Genomic DNA, 23,387 nt, shown 5'->3' on the forward strand with positions numbered 1-23,387 from the left:
ACATTTATAACGTACAACATTATTTCAAATCTCAAACAACAAAAAAACCTTATATCTGGTGTAATTTTTTTTTACTACGTGAGTTCTTGCCTTCTCTTATGTCCTGAAAAAAAAAAAGATGAAGTCGGTGTTGGACTTCAGGGAACGGTGAAAACACCCTAATGATTTTTTTCAAAAATAAAAAAATTAAAAACAAAGAAAGAAAACTCAAATAGTATATTTCATGATTTTTTGTCCCCATATTATCTTCCATGACTCTCGTCCTTTCGACAAAATTAACGAGTCAATATAGAATAGTAGCTCAATTGATAACCCCACACTCTAATAATCTAAATACTTGAGCCTATAAATCTTGGATTTGAATATAAACGAAAAATTCCACTTTCCAGCGTGAAATATTTTATGAGTGACGTTACATGTGTGAGTTACAACTCATATTTAACCAACCTACTACTCATGACATGACAGTGATGATGTATGGATATAGATGTGACTCATGCCGTATCAGCTTACGGTCTATGATCATTACAGATTAGACTAGATTAAATACGCCTTATCTTGTTTATTATACGCACAAGATAAACAAACACCAATCATCAAACATATAATGGTCGATTTTAAGTTTGTATTCGAGTCCTATGGACATTGTTAGTGTCAACAAAACATTAAAAGCGTTCAACCAAAAATCACAAAAAGCAACAAATATCATACATTTTTCACACCAATGAATGAAACAGTCGATTTCCAGAACTAAAAATCCAGCAGTGGCTCGTTTCAAATACTACCAAGAAAAAATTGTCGAATTAACCTAGATAATAACAGTACTTATTCACACGAAAAACATTAGGCCACTCCGCTACCCAGAGACCAGAAACTTGCCGTCGTAAAGTTAGTAAAGTCTGTACTATCTTTATGAACACTTTAGTTAGCACATACCACAGCAATTTCTAAAAGGATCTCTCGTCATTAACCTGTAAAACCATAGAGATATAATACATATATTAATGAATTGAAACAGTTTTTTAAGGCGATTCTTAAGACCAAAGATATCTCAGATTTACCATCAGCGGGATTTCTTCTTGAAGTATTCACCAAAAGGTCTTTCAGGAACAGGAATCAGTTTTCCAACAATAGCTAGAGGCCAGCTGGTAATCAATAAGTAACATTCAACATAAGCTCCCATGAATATTGTAAAGTTGATATTGGGATCTCATCTGTGTTGCAACTAAAGATATTGATCCTAGCATTTTAGATATGTTGTGAATGAAGAAGCATGAAACTCGAAAGTGAGGGCAATGATATACAGACCTGACCAAACCTATGACAATAGAAACAAGCCACAGTTCCCAACTTAGACGTACAGTTGAAGCAAATTTCCCCAGGAAAAAGATGATGATGACCTGAATAGCAAGAAAGTGTATATATACAGAGATGTGAAATATAAAACAAGAGTGAAGATGATATAGTTCACTAAGGAAATAAGGCAGTTATCTATTACATTTGGGAAGAAAAAGAATACCTGAAGCACCACTTCGAGACCAATTATTCCCATGAAGAGATGGTTCTTAGTGACTCCTTTCCAAACATTGATCTGATCGGGCTTTCGAGCATTAACTTCATTGAATATCTACAATTAAGAGATTGAGAGAATTTCAGTTCGAAACATCACAATTTTTTGAGGATAATACACCAGAAATACTGGTCGTTACAAATCTTCATCGTGCATAGAGATGCTTATAGCTTGAGTTTGGTTGTTGATTTAATTTGTCATTAAATGATTTTACCTATATAAACATAATTTTTGTCTGACCTAGGTTCAGTAAGATTTAAATACTGAATTCATGGATAACTTCCATGTTCTATTGAATTTTCTGCACAATTTCACAATTATTTTTTCATCCTTCCTTTTTTCAGATACTCAAGTTACTAGAACTGGCGCAAGATGATATGTGACAAGATGTCTATGGCTGAACAATTTGCAACCTGCTCGCTGTGCTTGTGCCACAATATTACTGTCTAATCAATATCCTTTCACCCTTATGAAATAGGAATAAGGAGTATAAGAAACTGATAGAATTATCTAACGAGCATATTTCCCACAATCACAATCAAATAGGTTTTCCTAGCCAATTTCACATAAATATCAGACACCACTAAAATAAAGAGCAACAGATTTCCAAAACAAACGGTATATTTTGGGATATGTTCAATGTCCTGTCTTGGTAGATAGCCATATTCCACATGTCCATACATTTCCAACACTCAAGTAGCATAAGCTGCAAGAAATCTTTTCACTAGCCTAATCAACATACCTGACAGAGGACGAATGCATTGAATATTAGTGTATTCTTTACTTTGAAAGCACGATCTTTGGTCTCATGTTCCAGATTCAGTATCTTATTTCCTCGGAAATTGAGAACTAAGAGGACAGTGACTTGATAAAAAGCCTAAAATAAACCGATGAGAAAAATTACGACAAAAAATAAATACACGTGGATTAAATCACGACAAAAAATAAATATACATATGAACGGATTTGACTATCAAATATGCCGCCTCCCATGGCTTTAGTTTTTGTTAGACGATTTCAAAATTGTATCAGAGTCAAGAGATCGGAAATTCATGACCCCTTAAATTTCATTAAGTTGCTATTATATGTCCTTTGTTGCTTAATACCAATCAACTTGTACGTGTACACCCAGGTTATTACATTCTAGGCACATATTTACCGGTCTCTAGCTTAACGTGAGAGGAAGGGTGAAAAAATATCTATTTATTGTACCATCTCAGCGGTTGAAAAATACCAAAAGCTATTCATCTCACCATCCAATTAGCATGGTCATGACAAAAGGAAATGATACCTGAATTAACAAATTCCTCCACATGATATTGGTTATCAAAGGTTCCCTAAAACAAGAGTATTTCTTGGTTAGTAGGGATTCAAAAAAATAAATCAAATTACTGAATGCATCCAGAAATTATAACATTTGGCAATGGATTGAGATAAAAAGATCATGGAAATCTCACTATGCAACTTTTATACAACAAAACAAAAATAGTCATCAAAGATTTTGGATTAACCAATTTTAGCAAGCAGATGCTCTTTTTTTCCAAAAAAAACCAATTAATAACATCATGACTTCTTAAATAATACATTTAATGCATGCATAGAAAATGTAATTCAGGAAGATCAAACTGCCACATTACCAATTAAATAGTATGAAAGCGTTAGAAATATGTGGCCAAAACACATTTATTGAGACAGAATTGATATTCCATAAATCCAAATTCCCAACTGCAGGATGACAAAAGAACTCAATTCACTTTATCAACTGGCATGAGACCTTTCCACAGAAAGCTTTTAACAGATTATTTATAAAGGTTAGACAGAATACTTCGACTTACAGGCACAGTGAAATATTTCTTAATGTTATTGATAGGTTTGGAAGTGAGGGAGAAACCATTACTTGTCTAAAATAAATGGACTATTGAGAAAGGCCACAATCCGTAGATCAAGGGATCCTATACTAAGTCAATCGCTGAAGCAGTAAAAATATAAACATCATAATTCTCTATATTAACATTAAGATCTCTTTTATACAATCTCAATTCCCGCATTTGTAAGATGCATAATGGTTGGTGGACAGGGATGACAAGTCCTGTCATCATTCAAAAAATGAAACCCACTTTACAATAACACAAACATGAGCATCAGAACTCTGGCTAATACACATTTCTAACCTTCTACCAACTGGAGCTCTATGCATCAAATGATCTGTAGGAGCCTCTGTAGCTAGTGCAAGAGCTCCTAGAGTGTCCATAATAAGATTTACCCAAAGAAGCTGGAGAAAAAAGATCAGAAAGCATAATTAATGTTTACCTGAAAACTGTTACGAATTTTGTACACTAATGAAAGCAACAGAGGACACCAATGCAAACAAATAAATGGAGAGGGAAGGAGAGAGATTTCAAACCTGCACTGCATTGAGAGGGACATTACCAGAAGAAACTGCTGCGACAACATTGATAATCAGAGCTGCAACATTAACTGTCAGCTGAAATTGTATGAATTTCTGAATATTGGCGTAAACAGATCTACCCCATCGTACAACCTGCAATTGATATAAAAATTAGATCTAATTTTGCATTATTGACATGACTTTCAATTCTAATGTTCTAAGGCCAAACAAGCTATAATAGCAAAAGTTGTCACCCAAGAAAGTTGGTTATGCAAACTCCTAGTACTTCCGAAATTAATGAATAATTTGCTTAAATAATGAAAAAATTTAAAGGATTCAAGATTTCCCAAATTTTATCTCAACTACTGCAGAACATACAGCTTTTTATCGCATCCCTAAAATTTTATGAGCGTGCAAACCAGTGCCAGGAATGGATACAACTACCAGTGATAAGGACGGATACAATTGCACCATCATAAATGCACACGTCATCCAGGCAGCAATTAATGAATAGTACATAGACACTGCGCAAAGGTTAACCGCAGTGATTTCAGATTCAAAAACAAACGACAGCATTACTACAAGATTGCTAAAAGTGAGAGGGGCATTCTGTAAGAACCAAACTCAGTACTTGCACAACTGGCAGCATCAACATAAGAGAGAGACAGGCTAACCTTTACAACAGAAGCAAAATTATCGTCCAATATAATGATATCAGAACTTTCTTTAGCAACTTCTGTGCCTTGGATACCCATAGCAAGGCCAATATCAGCCTGCATCATCAAACAAGTATAAACCAGGTTAAGTAAACTGAATAAGAAAAACAAAACCCAAAAACAAATAGAATTATTTTCAGCATAGCAACCTTGCGTCTAAATAAAATACCGTCTACTGGTAACACAGTGAAATTTATGAGCATAGTACATTTCGATGTGTCTCCGAAAGGTGTCTAGCAAAACTTTTATCATTGGCGAGCCAAATAATATGTATTGATTTTTTTATGTAACATGTCTGCCGTCTGGTTAGCAAAAGAAAATGCTATCACCTTCTGTTATATTGATTTCGACAAATCAGAAAAAAAAATTAATAAAGTTACAGCGAGCTTTACTGGAACTAACACAGTTCAGCACATACGGACATACCCATTAAAGGGTGGCTTTCACAAGCTAAGATTTCCTTTGTCTAAAACATAAGACGTGCAGATAAAACTGGGAAGTGAAAACCAGACCTCGTGCAGTGCAGGAGCATCATTAGTGCCATCTCCTGTGACAGCAACAACATGTCCCTTTTTTCTCAATGCTTGCACAAGAAGTAGTTTGTCATTTGGTGATGACCTTCCCATCACCTTTACAAGGTCAAAACAAGAAGTTATCAGCACCACCTCCTCAACAATCAGAGGTATAGAACCATCATTTTAAGGACAAAGAAAATTCAGCTCATACCGAAATCCTGTCGGCCACTTCTACTCTTTGTGTCTCAGTCATGTTACGGAATACCTTTCCTTCAATAATATTAGGTTCAACAACATCTGCCTTTGACCCCAAGATCCCACACTCCAAAGCTATAGCTTTTGCTGTTTGAAGATTGTCTCCAGTGACCATGCGCACCTATACAATGGTTAAAACAATAATCACAACATTGTGTCAGGTATCAAGCTCCAGGTAGAAGCAAGAAAGAAAATATATAGGCCGACCATTCTTAAAATACGAACGAGTGACTTAACAAGAACTACAGGAGCAGAGAACGAACTAATACATAAGTGATGATGTGACTCAAGTGTTGCACAAGTTCATCAAACTGTAATCATGCATGCTTGAGCAATAACACAGAAGGCATTTATGTACTGAATACAGAAATGTCGATGAAAAAAGGAAAACTAAAACGAAGGCAACAATTAACAATACAGGTCATCAGTATATGCTAACAGACTAATTATAACAATCCAGCCTAAGATGCTATGTTAAATTCAACACCACATTATCAATCTCAAAAGTATCTCCAAACACACAATTTTAATAAGTTGAGCAATCAAGAGTGAAAAGGCAAATAAAATGATATAAGCATTACTATTGGAAAGGGAAACCAACAATTCAAATTAAATACCAATGAGTTAGCAGGGTGAAAACAGTCATGCATCAAAACTCAGGCGGCTATCACAGCCCACAGGATGTTTAGGAACTATTATCATTTAGTATTATGCCATTGAACTCATCAATAAAAATTATGGAATTGTTCATCATTTGAAATCACAATATGAGGAGCTCGTGAAGTTTAGATGTTAAAGAAAGTCTAAAATATTTCTAGTAAAATCTTCAGCTAAAGTAAGCAGTTTCGCGATTTTGATATTAGGCTGTAAGTACTTAAATATATTTGTGGGAATCTCAAGAACCATATTCAAGGGTGCATTCCTATGATTCGGTTTGAATGAAAAAAATACAACAAAAAATTAGAATAATATTAAAAAAATATAGACAACCATAAACATCAATTAAGAACAAGAACTTTGCGGTAATACAAGAGTAGTGACTTTGGATTGTGCATGTAACACAGTGTTTCTCTCATATATTGGAGGATGAATAACGAAGATTGTGCTTGTTTAACATGAACTGTAAAACTTTAATATTTTCATATTTTAGCACAGGAAAAAGGGGAGGAGTCGCAGGCAAAGGAACCATTTGTTTTTTATGGAGCTATGGTGAATTAAGGAGTACATTGAGCTCAACCTCCCTCCTCCATTGTGCCCTTGGATAGAGGAATACAGCCTTGAATGGGAGCACTACAAGTTACTTTATGACTTCTTTCTTTCATGTTTTCATGACATTTAATTTACGGCACAATTGCCTAAAATTTTTGAAGTAAAGATCAGCTTATTTAGCATAACTCAAGGAGGATCTGAAGCGGTTGTGCATTGAATGGAAACCATCATGGGCTCAGGGCACATTAGCATGATGATCTGAAGTTTAGATGAGCATATTTAGACTAGCTCAATGAAGATTGTAGGTAGCAGCATGTTGAGCAGAAACCATCATAGGTTCTGTGGCTCACTGTTGATGGAAATTGCAGCAGGCTACTAGCCAGGCATTAATGTCACAGATAAGATATTACAGAATCACATATATATTTAAATAATAAATGAATGGTGATACATGTACTAATCCACAACTAAGAAAAACACAAAACAAGAAAAAGGTAATGTCTTTTGTGGGTATGTGTATTGACATTAATGCATACCTTAACACCAGCATCAGTGCATAACAGAACTGAATCTTTTACACCTGGACGACAAGGATCCTGCATCCAACATGTGTTACCATAAACAAATACACATTTAAAATATATGCATAAAACAAATCGATTTATGTAAACAGGGAGAAAATGGGAATTTCAGGATGAAAAGCATTAGGTGTGCATTAGATGTTGAAATTATCGATGATATGGACAAAAAGGAAATGACAAAAGAAAGCAGCAAAAAATTGAAAAGCAAACTAGAAACAAACCAATTAATACATTTTATAATTAAGATTAAGATTGATGCAATAAAAGCATTATATATTTTAATATAGTTTTGTTTGTGATTCAATCATGAAAGATTCCTACCATATTGATCAAAACCTTTCACCTATATAAAGAGATAATATCATATTCAACATTAAGAAATATTGATAAGAGTTTTTGCCAACTAGTGTTGTTTTGTATTTGTCAGTCTTCATGCAAAACTACATAGATCATGTGTCGTGTGCATTATCTATTCATTATATTTCTGTTATTAAAATTTCAACATGATGTCAGAGCAGGACTATATACTTTCATGCCTCGTGCGTTGACTAAAACTCTACGCGTGCAAAAAAAGGTCCAAGACTTCAAGAGGTATCGTGGGTGTGCACTGCAAGCCTTGTTCTGCTCTTCTTGGAAAAAGAAAGCTTTCGTGTGAAAACCACAAAATAGGCTCCTGGTTTGCATTCACATAAACAGAAACCATATGGTGAACAAAACCATGCTTCTAAGTTCTCAAAAAACTACTACGACTGTTCGACTATCCGACTGCAATTTGAATCACTGTTGCTGCTTGATGGAAGATGAAACATCAAAAGCAAATTGTTCTCCATCTCTTTGATTTTGAATACTATTGGTGCAAGATTTTCTTCAAAATATATTTTTTGCTTCAAGTGAAAAAACTATTCAGGTTTTCATCTTTAATTTGACTGAATGTATTAGAAATCAAAAAATACATTCAAGAATCAGAATAAATATTGTTAAATTTATAATTCATCTTCGATATTATTTAATATTATTTAGCTATTAAATATTTTTAATTATATTATCCCAGATGTCAAATGATGTTAGTGGCTAGGAGCAAAACATCTTGGCCCAAAAATGGTTGCTATTACTTCCATTCACGTTTCAAGCTAACTGTGTTTTTTCAGGATTTTAACAAATATTTGATGATTAATTAAGATTCATTACAGAAGTTCCAATAACCACACATGCCAACTTACACAACAAAGGATTACACACATTAGAGGTTATTAAAATAGTATATCTTAATTATGCCAACTTACACAACAAAGGATTACACACATTAGAGGTTATTAAAATAGTATATCTTAATTTTCTTGATAGCACAAACATGCTTATACATGTGGAGGATTTCATGTGATGAACCATTCATTTGATATCCATACAAAAAAATACGACACGCACCTTAATACCAACAATGGCAAGTAAAATTAGGTCTTCTTCAGGTAGCTGCCAATTATCCAGTTCCTCATCACTAGCCGGGACATTCTCCAGTGGATACGGACGATAGGCTATAGCAACACAACGCAAACTTCCCACAGCCATATCTTCAATTGCTTTCTTGAAAAGTGACAACTAGAGAAAACAAACACTGTCCTTAAATAGCTGGTACTAAATTAGCTGGTACAAACGCAGTCCTTTGCTTGAAGATAAAGATTGGTGTTTATTATTAGGTAATATTCTTCACACCCAGCTCGAGCAACCAAATTCTTGTAAACACATTTTGAAGAAAAGGAACTGGTTTAGAACAAGCTGAAACCAAGAAAATTAGCAAACTGGTAAACCTTATCTTCGTCCATCTTTGTCACCCGGTCATTTGCATCAATGTAGCTTTTACAAGAATCCAGCACTATTTCTGCGGCCCCTTTCCAATGAACACGAACTTCAGAGTCCGACTGCCAAAACAGCCACAATTACTAATGCTCATAACACAGAAATGACGAGTATAACTCATAACACAGAAAATGTATTAATGCTCTTCAAGTTAAAGAGGATAGATGTACGGTAAAAATGCACCATCTGAAAAAGATTCTACACTTACCACTTTTAGTGCAACACCACCACGCTTTTTCTCTGAGTTGAACGGAAAAGCATGAATTATCACCGAATCTGATCGTATAGCACTAAAGTCCATTCCAAGCTACATGATAACAAAATAAACGGGAATGAAATGACCAAACGAGTAACACACTATTCACTGGTGAAGAGGAATGATTATTACATTCACGGCCCATTGTAGAATGGCCTTTTCTGTCGGTGATCCAGAAATTTCAAAAGCTCCACCACTCTGTCGAAAACCAGAAACAGTAAGTGTGCAAGCTTAATACATAAAAGTGAGTCAAACAAAATTAATGTCACATCTAGTACTGTCATAACAGTCCTCTGAATAGATGATAATCACAATTTTGTCCAGACAATTTTATATGTTAGAAGCTTCCCTGTACAGCTCAAGTGTTATAATATACTCCTTAAAAGGACTATGGGTTCATGTTTTATTATTCACCCCAAAATCATTGTATCATCGCCAAATTCAGGTGTTTAAAGCTGCTGACACAAAATAGAGCACATCTTTGACAACAATACAAAACAGCAATGAAACTCATGTGATGTGTTACAAGATTCTTTGTTAAGCTCTCAATTAAAACATAAGTACAAAACAAGCAAGCAATCATTTACAAAGTTCATCCTCCTGCGACATACCTCAGGCACAAATACACTTCCCGTTGTGTTCTGTGCAATGCCTTCAATAAGATATGAAATGACGGTAGGAGGAAGCAGTGACTTATTGTCAGGAGGATCAATTTTCTTTTCACAAGCACACACCTCGACCACAGTCATCTGTACAGAACCCAAAAAATTGATTTTCATAAACAAAGAAAATGATCAAAATATTTCCAATCATCCCACAACCAGAGGAACCTTACCCACCCACATCCCAGGTTCGCCCTCCAAAATAGAAGTGGAAACAAAAGGCAAGTTGATAACTCACCTGATTTAGAGTTAGGGTACCAGTTTTATCACTACAAATAGTAGTTGCAGAACCCATTGTTTCACAGGCTGACAGCCTTCTAACCTGCAGTTCAGATGTTTAATATAATCCAGGGACAATAATTGGATAATGGATAAGAAAAAAGAAACAAGGTTAGCATCACATTAATCGATAGTACACATACTAACCAGTGCCTTATCAGCCATCATTTTTCTCATTGAATAGGCAAGCCTACAACGCAAATATATAAATTCAATATGATTATAAAGAGAAATAGCCCTCTACGCCTTCCATTGAAATGGAAAACTAAAAACAGCGATATATCACATATCAAATGATGCGGATCACAATAATGTATCATGGAAACATGAAAAATAATAGGCCAACTTATGATTTGTTTTAAGTTGTTCGACAACAATTGGAGCTATAACACGTAAGCAACGTATGGGTGTTACCATCATCATTCTTGTTTTCACCCAGTGGCCATCATACATGATACAAGGGAATACAGAACAGCAATTCTCAGACTTACGTCAGAGTTACAGCCAATGGAAGGCCTTCTGGCACAGCTACAACCACTATGGTAACCTAGAAATTTGTCTTCATATGTTAGACAATACAAAGATGACGTACATTAAACCAAATACCAGTAGGATGAATACATACCGCAACAGTAAATATTTTTACAAATCCATCGATCGCCTCACCAACTTTAGTCTTTCCACGTATGAATTGCTTGCTGCCATCTGGATTTGTGGTTTTCCCCAAAAAAAATCTGCATAAACAAAAAATTAAAATTGACATATCAACTTCCACTAGGAAAATGATGGCAATATAGATCGCACATACTAAATTCACAATTAAGTTACCGGGCCACAAGAACACCCAGAACTAGTACAGCAACGGTAAGGCCAACGAAGCCAATGAATGTAGCAACCCCATTCAACCGTACCTAAACTCGGTAACAAGTAATTTAGTGTGATTCAGAAACCAACTACAGTGACAAAACAAACTTTCAAGAATTTCGAAAAATTTACCTGTAAGGGAGTTTCTTCACCATTGTCCTCTGATATGCTTGCCATGAGTAATCCCCATTCTGTATTAATACCCACACTTGTTACCTAAAAAAGAGCAGAATTTCAACACACTATAAGATTGCCACATAGAATTCCATCGAAGATTGTAATAGAATATTTACTTCAGGAAAATCACATGCAATCTGTAATAATTTACAAAGACCATCAAGAAATTTCCCGTTTTAAAGCCAAGAAAATAAGTAATACACAAGGAAGTGACGATAAGATTCTAGCATATAATAATGCATCTTAGATCTAATGTGCTCCAGGAGAATATGTCCTTGCGAATAGGAAAGACAAAAGACTCCCCATGTTTAGCAACTATCAGAGAAACGCTGTTATGCTTAAATTGAGTTTTTCCATTATATATATGAAAATTCTCAGATTAAAATAGTAGGTAAGAGATGTCAAAAAACAAGAATATTACCAGCATGGTGCCATATCCATCGGCCACCTTACATCCAGACATAAGAAAGGGTTCTCTAGTTGAATCCTTGTGAACCTAACATGAACACAATTGACTAGTGATAAGATCATAGAGGCTAGGACAACCACAAAATAGAATATATGATCTTATGAAGCTTACAATTTTACTCTCCCCTGTCATGCTTGATTCATCAATTGCAAGGGAATGTCCAGCGACTACAAGTCCATCTGCAGGAATCTGTACATATGAAAGTGATGTCAAAATAAATTAAAATTTGAATAAACCACCTCCAGGCTCACATTCTTCCACAAAATACTCATGTAGAAACATTTTCACTGCTATATTTCAGGGGATATGAAGTGGATGAGCAGAGAAACATATCTTCTTATTTACCTGATCTCCAATTTTGAGGGGAACTACATCACCAACAACTATTTCAAATATTGAAACTTTAATTCTCCGTCCATTCCTAACGACCTATGAGGAAACCACTAAACGTAAGAAAAATAGAAGGAAAAGTTACAAGCATGAGGCACTATCTGTATAATACCAACCTCCATCTGTATGTTTTGTTTCTCCTCGTTCAAATTTTGAAATTGAAGTGATTGTCTGTAATCACTGACAGCTGCAAAAGAATTAAATGTCGAATGTTTTCTAACTGCTTAAAGTTGACAATATTGAAGGATGAAATATACTTGACTTGCATTATTATTGGAAAAGGAATGTTTCCCTTTCTTAAAGTCACGCCTCTCTCATTCGCAAAATTTGTTCCTAATAATATATTTGGTAGCAAATCGAGTGTATGCAAAATTACATTATTCTGAAGTTCCACCGCACTATAAAACAGGTTACATGTCATATAAACAATGTTCTCAGTCACTAACTGATTGTTCCAGAAATACTCCAAATCTTTTACAAGCCTGTATCCTCCTCTCTTCCAAATTTCTCAGGAATTTTTAATTTCACGAATTTGTGCTAACACCTACAATGTGCCAACTTTCTACTTAAAAGCTCATTAACCTCCTCGGTCAATTCTTCAAATATAACCTCAGAATATTTAAATATTTAGTGTCATATTATCGTCAAAATCTTTTCATGATCCTTTGAATTGCTTTATCACAATAAAGAATCATACTCAGCTGTAATAATATATTTTAAACGTTGATAACTACACTACTTTTTAAAATTTTGGCCTGTAATCAAAAATAGTTTTCGATACCTACAACCATTTTTTTTTTATTTTGTCCATCCAGGAATGCTCCCCTTTGTGTTGTTGACACAACCAAGTTAGAGATATTTCTATCGTTCATAAAAGCAATTAAGTGCCCCTTGTGATCATGCATTTGGTAAAAAATGAACAATGCGACAAATGATACAACTTAAAAGTTTAACATTTAGAATTGTTGAGATATCAATAAAATTAGCAGCTAGAAACATGAAGTACGACATAGCAACAGCCAGAAAAGTAATAAACTATTGAAGGATGCAAAATACGTTCATTTGTGGCAATGATTGAAGACTTCCACCAAATTCTCGAATTTTATTGCTACTATCTGGTAAACATACTTCCTAACCAAGACGAACGGTTTATCTAAAAAAACCTACATCTTTACAACATTCATTAAATGGAATTATATGATGGTAGATAGTATAGAAACATGTGGACAGAGGTCAATAATCTATTCACCATTCCAAATCCACTAGATCATTCAACATAAACAATTCGACAATATTACGTGCATATAAAGACATTTTTTTACATAGGAAATAATATTATATTAAATAATTAAATATAGTAGTTACAAAAAGTGGACAACAAATCCGCAAGGTAAAAAAAAGAAAAACAAAAGCACCGATCATATCAAAACAAATATGACTGCAATCTCTCACTAAATTTGAGATCGAGAAATTTTTAAACTCTAAATGTTTCCAATCCAGTCATATGTCCGAACCTTAATCTTGTCTCAACACTCTTCAACTGACTCTTCAAGATTGTCAAAAATCCTTATATTCCACTCCAGCCACAACAATAAATGAACTACCGCAATCCAAAAAATTATACCCCCTCCTATCGAGGTCACATCACATCCAAGATCTACATCAAAAGGTTCACGCAAAGATCTCGGAACCACCCAAACCAAACTCAGCTCCTCCAAAGCTTTGAGCCAAAGATAGCTCGTTAAAGGACAATGAATAAGTATTTAATATTGAGTCTCCACCTCTTACCCACAAAGCACACGTCAATTTGGACAAAGAGCACAAGTAGGCCACCTATTTGGCTTAATATCACAAGTTGGCAATTTACCCAGAACCGCATTCCACGAGAATGCTTGAACATTTGGTGGGATTGGTGTTTTCCAAATAACATGAGAAAGAAGAAAGGAAGGAAAATCACATATCAGAAAGAAGGACTTATAGAAAGATTTAACTCGAAAAACCCTGAAAACTCCTTGTCCAAAACCCTTATATCTACAGTTTCTTTTCTTTTTTTGATACGAAACTACTTTCCATTAGAATAATAAAATGGATTACAAAGGATAGTAATCCTAAGAACTAGAGTACAAATATGGAATTAAAAATAGAGATCTTAAATCAACAACAAACATAATTCCAATCCCTAATCACATCAGCAATAAGTAAATGTTTAAACTCCGGTAACATTGTTGTCCACGTTGCGACCCTGAATCTGATCTTTGCCCATACTTCGTCCAGAGACTCTGCCGAATCCTCAAACAATCTACCATTTCTCTCCAACCACAGAGACCAAAAGATGCAATGCACCGCCATGACCCAGAATCTGTTATTCCTTCTTCCGTCTGCCAGAGTCGTCTCCATGATAAATAAGTCCCGAGCCTTTCTTGGAAATGTCCAATCGAAACGAAGCTCTTGCAGAACTCTTGTCCAAATTGCACGTGAAAAAGAACAGTGCAACAGAAGATGGTCTTGGTTCTCTTCATGACTCCGGCATAGATTACACCATTGTGGTCTTAAAGCGCAATTGGGCCACCTTTTCTGCAAAATGTCGCTAGTTGGGAGTTTTCCCAACGCCACTATCCACGAGAAGAGACATGAAATACATTGACAAAGCATTCAGCACTGTTGAAATCAGAGTTGATCTACCCCTAGACAAAACGCTTTCTTCCAACTAGCTAACTTCTTACGTCTTAGACAAGACAGATTCCCAAAATCAAATTTCATCGGATTTCCAACCAGTGGAACCTCCAAATATCTTATGGCCCAAATCTCCCTTACATATCCAATCTCTCTAGCTAACAATTCTACTTCTACTTCTACTTCTACACAATTAAGGCCCAACAAGACGTGTTTTTCCAGTTTGTTCTTTAATCCTGACATTCGGCATAATGATTTCAGTATTTCCACCAAAGAATGCAGATGGTGATCAGTTACCTACTTGCAGTCCCTGGATAAAGTTCATTGCCTTGGCCTTATCAATCAATCTACCAAACACATCTACTACCAGATTAAACAGGAAAGACGAAAGTGGATCACCTTGCCTTAGACTTTTCTCACCCTTAAATTTACCATTTGGTCTACTAGTAAAGTAGAAACAATACGCTAGAGCAGGAACTGGAAGCAGTAAAAATACTGGCTTAATCCAGCATCCAACTTACATTATATTTCCTGCCGCATAACATTATGCTGTAAAGCATACATTTTTTAGGAATAATATTTATCATCAGTACAAATCAAGCAAACAGAAAGAAGAGTGCAGTAAAACAGTCACAATTGGACACAGTTCATATTTTAAAAACAATACACAACCGGCATACCTGTGAATATAATGACTATAAGAACTGCAATCGCAATACTTCCTCCATCATACCAACCCTCTTTTATGCCCTAAAAATAAGAATAAACTCTTACTATACCTAAAATTTAAACGACAAGCATGCACCCAGCACACATCCACAGAATGTCCCCTACATGATTGAATACGCGAGCGTGATGATTCATGATGTTAGAAACATATTTTCAAGATCAAAACTACCGTCATAAAATAACCTCAGTTGGATCAACAGCTGTAAGTCACTAATATATTTCTAGCAACAAAATAAAAGGCAATTAAGTTTCAGTTTGATTTTTATTACTTTGGTATGCAGTTAAAATTATGGCATCATTTAAAAAATAATCAAGTCGCCAATAAAATATCTAATACAGTATTAAAATAATGTTTTCATACACACCACTGTGGTTCATAACGAAATGACCACGAAAAACCACAAGAGATAAAGGTCGCAAGCAATGCTGCAGTTACCAAAAAATAAAAAAATGATTGTAATGCAAGCAGAAATATTAGAAATGTACACGTCAACAGCAATCCTACTTTATAAAATATCAAACAGATATCTTCTTAACCTTACCTCAGTCTTTATACCTAGAGCTAAAGAAGCTGCTGCTGCAACCATCAAGATGATTAGAGTCGTGTCCCGACATGCATCCCAAACAAACCTCTGTAGGGTCAGGCAAACCAAAATATAAGTTTTAGTAATCACTGAACCATTTTGATGTACTAACCATGCAAAGTATTGCTTTAACATCCAAGTCTCACCCAAAAACTACGCCCCTTTTTCCGAGGATACGTGTTCGATCCAAAAGCTTTCTTTCGATTTTCCAGGTCAGTCTCATCTTCAGGTATACCTTTGTCCGGATCAGATTTCAATTTTTCAGCCACTCCATTAACCTGATGACAAGAAAAGAAAAAAGAAATCAAGATACATAGAATAATATTGAACAAGAGAGCACAAAATTTTATACAGAGATGATATTTAAGATGCAACTGTTTCGAACTTGCCCCTCCAATATTCTGCAGAAGAGAAAGATCATGCTCTCTGGACAATGCAACTAGTTCCTCAGCACTAGTACCGAAATCCCCAAATTTAGTTGGGCTTGAAGGTACCTCCTTTGGAGTTCCTGGAACAAAGTTGAAGAAAAATGATTGAATTTTCATTCTACAAATTGATCCTCCACAAGTGGGCCGTCATAAGTCGAGATCACATCCAGAAACAAAAAATATCCAAAACAATTGCACATGAAGCATTCAAAGTGTACAAATTCACAGGAAAATGCAACAAAAAAATGTAATATTATGGCTCAGCCTACTTTTCGAACTTCGCCAATATAATGATTATAAAAAATCACATGCTGAATCATGCCAACAATAAGTCAATAACCAAAGCCATTTTCATATAGACAAGGTAAGGATTATGTATTAATCATGACAAAGGTGGCATGGCGCATAGTATAATACAGCCACTGCTGCTTACTGAATAAAGAACTTAGAATGATGGAATGCAGAAATAATTACCATTGGGTCCTTGCCCGCCCGATTGGAACAGAACTGCTGCCTGGTGACATTTATATATATATATATATACATGTTTAATAATCAACAAATGATCATTAATGAACCAATTAAAATTGAAATATGATTACTCGAAGGACTTGAGCATGCATTCTGATTTTAGCAATCAATTGCTTTCTCTCCTCTTCTTTCTTCAAATCCAGAGTATAGCGAAATCTCCTAGAAGCATTCAGTACAAGTGCAGCTTGCTGGAAGGAAACAGTAGGATTAAAACAAAAATAAAATTACCCCCAAAACATCTGTTGGCCTCACAAAAAAAGTCAAACTAAAGCACAATTAAACAAGATAAAATGTAACAACCTGGTTAAAAATCCATACTGGCAAAAGAAGCAAACCACAGATAAGAACCAAATGAAGGTCATAAAAGATTGCGAAAGATGTATAAATGCTACAAGCATGCGAAAATTAGACAATCACTAATGCCTCTTTGTTTGAGCATATATCATTGTCCTTCATGGCCCGTTTTCATTCTTTTTTGAGGGAGTATTAATTATAAAAACATAGGTAGTGTTTGATTTTAACTCGATACATTTGGATTGTGTTTCCTGGAACTGTGTTTTTTTGAAGATTGCAGAATTTGAATAATGTCTTGAATTATTTATGCATGATATTTTAAAATTCTAAAATAATATAAGAAGTAAATATGATACAAAAAGTACAAATATTTATGAGGAATGATGAAAAATAAAATTAAAAATAATGATTATATTGGACATGTGAAATGGTTGGAAGCATATTATTTGGAATCAAATAGGATGACATGGTAGAATTTATTTCCAAAGATGAAATATTTTTTTCTGGAAAGCAAACCAAACAAAGCCAAAGCTTCCTAGAAACATTGGCCAAGACATTTGATCTTCCACTAATATATCAACGAGTGATACTGAGAAAAGGAAGTACTATGGCTGGTTTTCTATTGACTAGTATAACAGTGTAGCAAAGTTTTATCAATAAGATTAACGGCATCAGGTTGAATAAATGGAGGAAATATCAGCTTCCGGAAAACATAACTAGCGATCCATGTTGACAAACTCCACAAACTTAACCATCAAATAATCACTTAGTATATCGTCAAAAATAAATAAATAAATCACCTACATCGTCAAAAAAAATCACTTAGTATGCGTTTATTAAATCAGAGCTTTACCTTTATGTCATGTTTTTCTATCTGGCAGATTCACAACATCTACAAGGTATGCCTCATAAAAGAAATTGTATTTTATCAGGTAAAAATGCTAGTAAACCCAGCAACTACAGGGAGTTGGGAGTAGGATGATAAATGAATCGTTCTGGTTCGCGAGCTATTCGAGATTACGCGATAAATATTTGATTTATATTTGAATTTACCGAACTCAAACATGTTCGAATTTTTTCGATCCGAACTCGAGCCAAAATTATTTTGTTCACAAGTCACTCGCGATCTTAATATTTATTACTATAATATTTATATAGTAAACATATATACATTTCGATCTTTTCGGACCATTCGAGATTCGGAACCATCATTCTCGAACCAAATATCCAAGCAATAATTCGAATAGCCCGCAAATATATTAGAATATTTCGAATCGAACTTGAACTTCCTAATGAACCGAACTCGAGCCAAAATATTTAAAATTTCGAGCTTCGAATCGAGCTCGAACTTGAATATACTTAGTTTGAGCCAAATTCAAGCTTTCAATTTTTATTAATATTCGATTCGATTCATTTCGTTCACACCCCTAGTTGGGAGCCATGAAAAAAAGGTATGCGGACATTCAAAATAGCATAAAGATATATATCTAAACTGAGAAAAATTCTCAATATTGGTTCGTCATTTAGGCACATTTGGATGAAAACCTCATAGATTACATTTAGTTTGTTTTTGTGATTAGATGACAACCTATAATTGTCTAAACAAGTAACTATGTTGCAATTTTGTTCAAAGAAAATCCACCATAAAAAGCAAAGTTAACCAGAAACATCAAGTGAAACGATAGAGGTAGCATAGCCGAAGCGGACCAACATGGCGAAAGAAATACGAAAACACATACAAGATCAATTGATGAAATGCGTGTTTTGCCTACAGTGCAAAGCAAAGTAATCAATTATCCCCAACATAGTTGCACATTGCATCTAGTTTTTTCTTCATTGAGTTAGGGTTAATTTTGTTAGTTTACCTAAATATACCAAATATAATTACCATACAACCATCTTGCTTTACTAAATAAAAAATTAATAATAGCAATAAATAAAAAGTAATTGCGTTAAGATTTAACTTAATTTGCGGGCACGAAGTTAAGAGATAATCATCTAAAAGTATGAGCTATTTTAATGAGTATTGGGATTAATACAAATTATTAGTTTATAACACCGTAACTTAGACTATCTCGCTAAAGTTCTTACACAGAACTTAAACAAAGACTATTTCAGTTGTGAACTCCTCGTATAAGCGTTGAACGATAGAATGAAGTATAAAACCATTTGACCATCACAATTATTCAGGATTGGTTTTAAAAGCTTTTAATTAATTGTTTTATAAGACTAAGCTATAAAATCTTGGGAAAATTGTGTTCTTTCATGATAACAACCATGATATGGGTCTTGACAAGTAAAGTATTTTTAAGCCACATTATTATAAATATCAAGCCGTCTTCTAACCATATTTCTACGTAATAAAAAGGGATCATGGATATTCCGATAATTGTTTTGAGTTCTACAATTATTGAAGATGTTTTGAACCTTCTTGACAAGTTAATGTTTGTTCTGGATCCATGATGAAGAGATTAATTCAGTCTTTGTGTCTCATTTGTGATATATAGTACAAGTGAGTGTTTGCTATAGATCCTCCATGTGTATAGTATGAGACAAATATTCATGATATGATCACGTGCATAGTAAGTAAAATCATATGAAGCCAACAAACTTTAATATTTTGTACTTTATTTTAGCACAATCCAGTTTATGTTTCAATTTATTAAAGCCATTACATTATGTACTTTTAGGTTGTTTTTCAATCACAAATGCTTTGAGTCAACTTTGTGCTGGCTGAGTTGGAAACCCGTTCTTTTCCCTAATATATGACTGTATTTCGAATCAGTTGATGATAGTAATCAGATTAAGTTTTGATCAAGAAGCAAGCTGAGGATTCCTGGCAATAGAATCATTTTCACTGAGTTTTTGTTTTGTAATTTGGCATTTGATGGAACTAAGCGAGTGCCTCTATACTGATATTTTGATTCTTAATTATGGTGTACTTGTTGTGCTTGTTTCAAAGATGTTGATTTTGTTCAGCTCACTTTACGGTATTTTGATCCAGCATGGTGAAAGCTCTATTTTCCACTTGACAAGCTTAGTTCCATTTCCATACATTTCATTCTATCTCGGCTACTCTTTCGATAGAACGAGCATTTTGATTATGCACTGGGAAGATATATTTCATTTCCATTTGCATGTAATGTAATCACCTCGCCATCCATCCAGGTAAAACGAGCTCCTTCTCGAGCCCCACGGGTATGGTAGTTGGTACAATGGTAAAACATAAGGAGATTAATGAGAAGACAGGAGTTCGAATTCCAATGGCATCTTATGATAGAGACTTATTCCTAGAAGGTAGATCCTGCTTGGGAAGGGAAAAACCCGGGTCAGTTCTAAAAATATATAAGATACGACCACGTTCGGATTTACGAGAGAGTGAATCAGGGGAGGAATGTCACCCACCACTTCAATTAATCAGCAAAGCTGAGATAACCCATGTTACCAAAGAAGGAACTGAGATCATTCTCGCACCTCAACCACTCATCCGGCTAAGAGGATTTCTACTTCTGTCTATACAAAAATGTAAGTTCTGTTCCATGTGCATCAATGCACTTTTGACTCAAGTGCTTCTCCCCCACGAAAAGAAGGATATATTTACACTTGAATTAGCCTAAGCTCCGTGCCGTTTTCGGTGTCAGGTGCCCTTTCGGATATGAGAATTCTCAATCTGCATTTGTCCCACTTCAAGCCATGTTCCATTCTCAGACACATCTTAATCTCAATTCCGATTAAGCGTAAACGTGATTAACGATTTATCGTAGACTGTGACACATACTACAGTGGTAATATGTACACATAGTTGTCAAGGGCGTGAGGCACAGAAGGAGTCAAGGACCATGAAGCCTGAGGCGCAAGCCTTACGGAAGCAAGGGGCAATAAATAAATTTTTAAAAATATATTTATCAGAATAAATATATTGAAATATGAAATACTTAAGTAACAATGTCACACAAAACAAAAAAAAAAATTAATAAGTTCATAGTAATTAGTAACATGAATTTCATCTTGTTCCATCGAATTATCAGAATCCTCAAGAGCTTTCAGATTTGTATTCTTCTTGGTCTCCTTCATTTTTTTGATGACATCAATTTCTTCATCGTCTGCATCCTAAAGATGTGAAATCGGTCTTTTTCTAGTTGTTTTGGATGTAGCCGCACACACTTCGTTCTTCTGTTCAGAGCTATCTTCTTCTGATTCTCATTTTTGGGCGTTGAGTTGCTAGGGTTTGGGCTTTTGTTTTAAACAAGTGATTAAAAAAAATACTCAGGAACACGAACTTCCAAGGCTAGTCCAGGCGAGCTCAATCATTGCACATTTTATTTTTTTGAATTTGTTTCATTTTCTTATTTCGGCAGTACCCGTAAACGCGCACACACATACATGTAACATAAAAAATTTACCAAATAATTTCAAAAAAAAAGGATGAAATAATGTGAGAAACTTACCCTCCACCTACGTAACCGATCAGCCGGAGCACTTTTCGTCCGGAAAATATCGAAGGGCCCCAAGCCTTCTTCATTATCCTCAGCATAATCTCGGCGACTTCCACCGGATTCCAGGTCGTTCTGGTGTCGCCTGTACGGCGACGTTTTGTGCTCATCGCTCATTCTCGATTTATATTAAGTCGCAGGAGAGATGACACTGCTGGTCACTGTCAAACCAAATAAACTGCAAAAACGAGAAGCCGCGTATTCAACATTCCTACAAATGCAGCTACAATCATGTCATCCAAAATGGATTTACTTCGTCTTTTTTATCGTTTTGTCTCAACTTCATTCGCTTCGAGCAACCAAAAACATAGCGCTTTAGATCGAAAAAAGCAAAAATACTGGAAATTAAAGAGATTCAAACCTGCGGAATCGATAAAATCAACACAGTGGCGCCGGCCGATGATTGAACCAAGACAGTGGGTGAATGGAGAAATTTCAAAGAAGCTTCCTTTAACCGCTGCGGAGCATGTTCTGTGTTATTTTTTTTTTCTTTCTTTTTAAAACGGATTTTATTTAGTATTTAACTAATTTCCAGATTGTACCGTGGGTCCCACAATATTGTATACGTGGAATGATTTTAACCTTATTAATTTTGAAAGAGCATATCAATTGTCAAACAATTTCACTAATTTATTTTTAAAAAACGAGTTTATCTAATATTTTTCATATATTAGGTCGAGTATAAGATTTATCTCACAAAATTGATTTATGATATCGTCTCATATTATTTTTTGTGTTTTAAAAATTGAGTTACAATTTTTTCTAAAGAGATATTGAGGATCTGATAAAATCTTTATCATAAAATAAGATTACATTAATTTATTTTTCTAATGAATTTGAACTGATTAAAATTTTTATCATTCATAAGATCTATGTTCCAAACATTCCAATGTTATTTATATGGAATTATTGTTATTTATAATAAAATATATAAAATAATATCTCTTTAAATATTTTACACACTCTTCAAGATACATCTTATTTTTATATTAAGCAATTAAAATATTTTATAAAATAAAATTCTCATTGAATAAAAAAATTTACCAACAAACTAAAGGAAAAAGTTTGCAAAGAGAAATTAATTGGGAATATTTAGGGATACATGGAAAAAAAATCAAGATAAATAAATTATCTTAAAAAATAAAATATCATATAAAATATTATTTTGTTATTTATGTTATTTCCAAAATGTTAAATATCGTATAAATTGTTTTGAAATAACTTAATAAATATATCAAAAAACATTTTTGATTTTTAGACTCGATTATAACAATTTTCTCTCTTATTTAAAAAATAATAATAAAAAAAACCTCAAATATACTTCTTCCAATTACAACGGGGCAATCTTTGGTCTCCAATTAAACATACGTGTCGATTGGAAATTAAAATTAATATTTGACAGCTTATTATAACGAAATAATTTATTTCAATTTAGTATGAACGTGATTGGCATATATAGTTTCAAAAGG

At 34.4% G+C, this 23,387-nt stretch overlaps 1 protein-coding gene across 2 annotated transcripts; it reads right to left on the reverse strand.

Moving 5' to 3' along the window:
- Positions 1 to 591: 591 nt before the first annotated feature.
- On the reverse strand, positions 592 to 22,409 carry LOC140842671 (calcium-transporting ATPase 10, plasma membrane-type-like). 2 transcript variants are annotated; one of them, XM_073210729.1, is made up of 35 exons: positions 22,280 to 22,409; positions 21,874 to 22,096; positions 17,203 to 17,319; positions 17,075 to 17,114; positions 16,562 to 16,680; positions 16,319 to 16,450; positions 16,131 to 16,220; positions 15,540 to 15,609; positions 12,303 to 12,373; positions 12,142 to 12,225; positions 11,908 to 11,985; positions 11,749 to 11,823; positions 11,283 to 11,366; positions 11,115 to 11,197; positions 10,912 to 11,020; positions 10,778 to 10,833; positions 10,434 to 10,476; positions 10,246 to 10,329; positions 9,957 to 10,094; positions 9,478 to 9,543; positions 9,298 to 9,396; positions 9,041 to 9,151; positions 8,661 to 8,831; positions 7,191 to 7,250; positions 5,402 to 5,566; positions 5,188 to 5,304; positions 4,634 to 4,732; positions 3,975 to 4,112; positions 3,742 to 3,842; positions 2,862 to 2,907; positions 2,313 to 2,447; positions 1,520 to 1,627; positions 1,309 to 1,400; positions 1,062 to 1,145; positions 592 to 971 (listed from the first exon to the last, which is right to left on the reverse strand). In XM_073210729.1, exons 2-34 carry the CDS (start codon positions 22,033 to 22,035, stop codon positions 1,064 to 1,066), a joined length of 3,225 nt encoding a protein of 1,074 aa, XP_073066830.1. In that variant the 5' UTR covers positions 22,036 to 22,096; positions 22,280 to 22,409; the 3' UTR covers positions 592 to 971; positions 1,062 to 1,063. The 2 variants fall into 2 exon arrangements, with proteins under 2 accessions (XP_073066830.1, XP_073066831.1); XM_073210730.1 differs by having other exon boundaries at positions 21,874 to 22,129; positions 22,280 to 22,400.
- Positions 22,410 to 23,387: the final 978 nt, after the last annotated feature.

Source organism: Primulina eburnea, chromosome 10 (assembly GCF_022965805.1).
Source record: "Primulina eburnea isolate SZY01 chromosome 10, ASM2296580v1, whole genome shotgun sequence".
In the NCBI taxonomy this organism is placed as follows: domain Eukaryota; kingdom Viridiplantae; phylum Streptophyta; class Magnoliopsida; order Lamiales; family Gesneriaceae; genus Primulina; species Primulina eburnea.

Bases quoted from the DNA above. Each gene is read 5' to 3' on its own strand.
- LOC140842671 (XM_073210729.1), bottom strand. From the start codon at position 22,035: ATGAGCGATGAGCACAAAACGTCGCCGTACAGGCGACACCAGAACGAC. The intron at 12,374-15,539 runs GTATGCCGGTTG...ATTCTTTTGCAG, and splicing joins TATAGTCATTATATTCACAG to CTGTCAGTGATTACAGACAA. The intron at 4,733-5,187 runs GTCTGGTTTTCA...TTGATGATGCAG, and splicing joins ATGCTCCTGCACTGCACGAG to GCTGATATTGGCCTTGCTAT.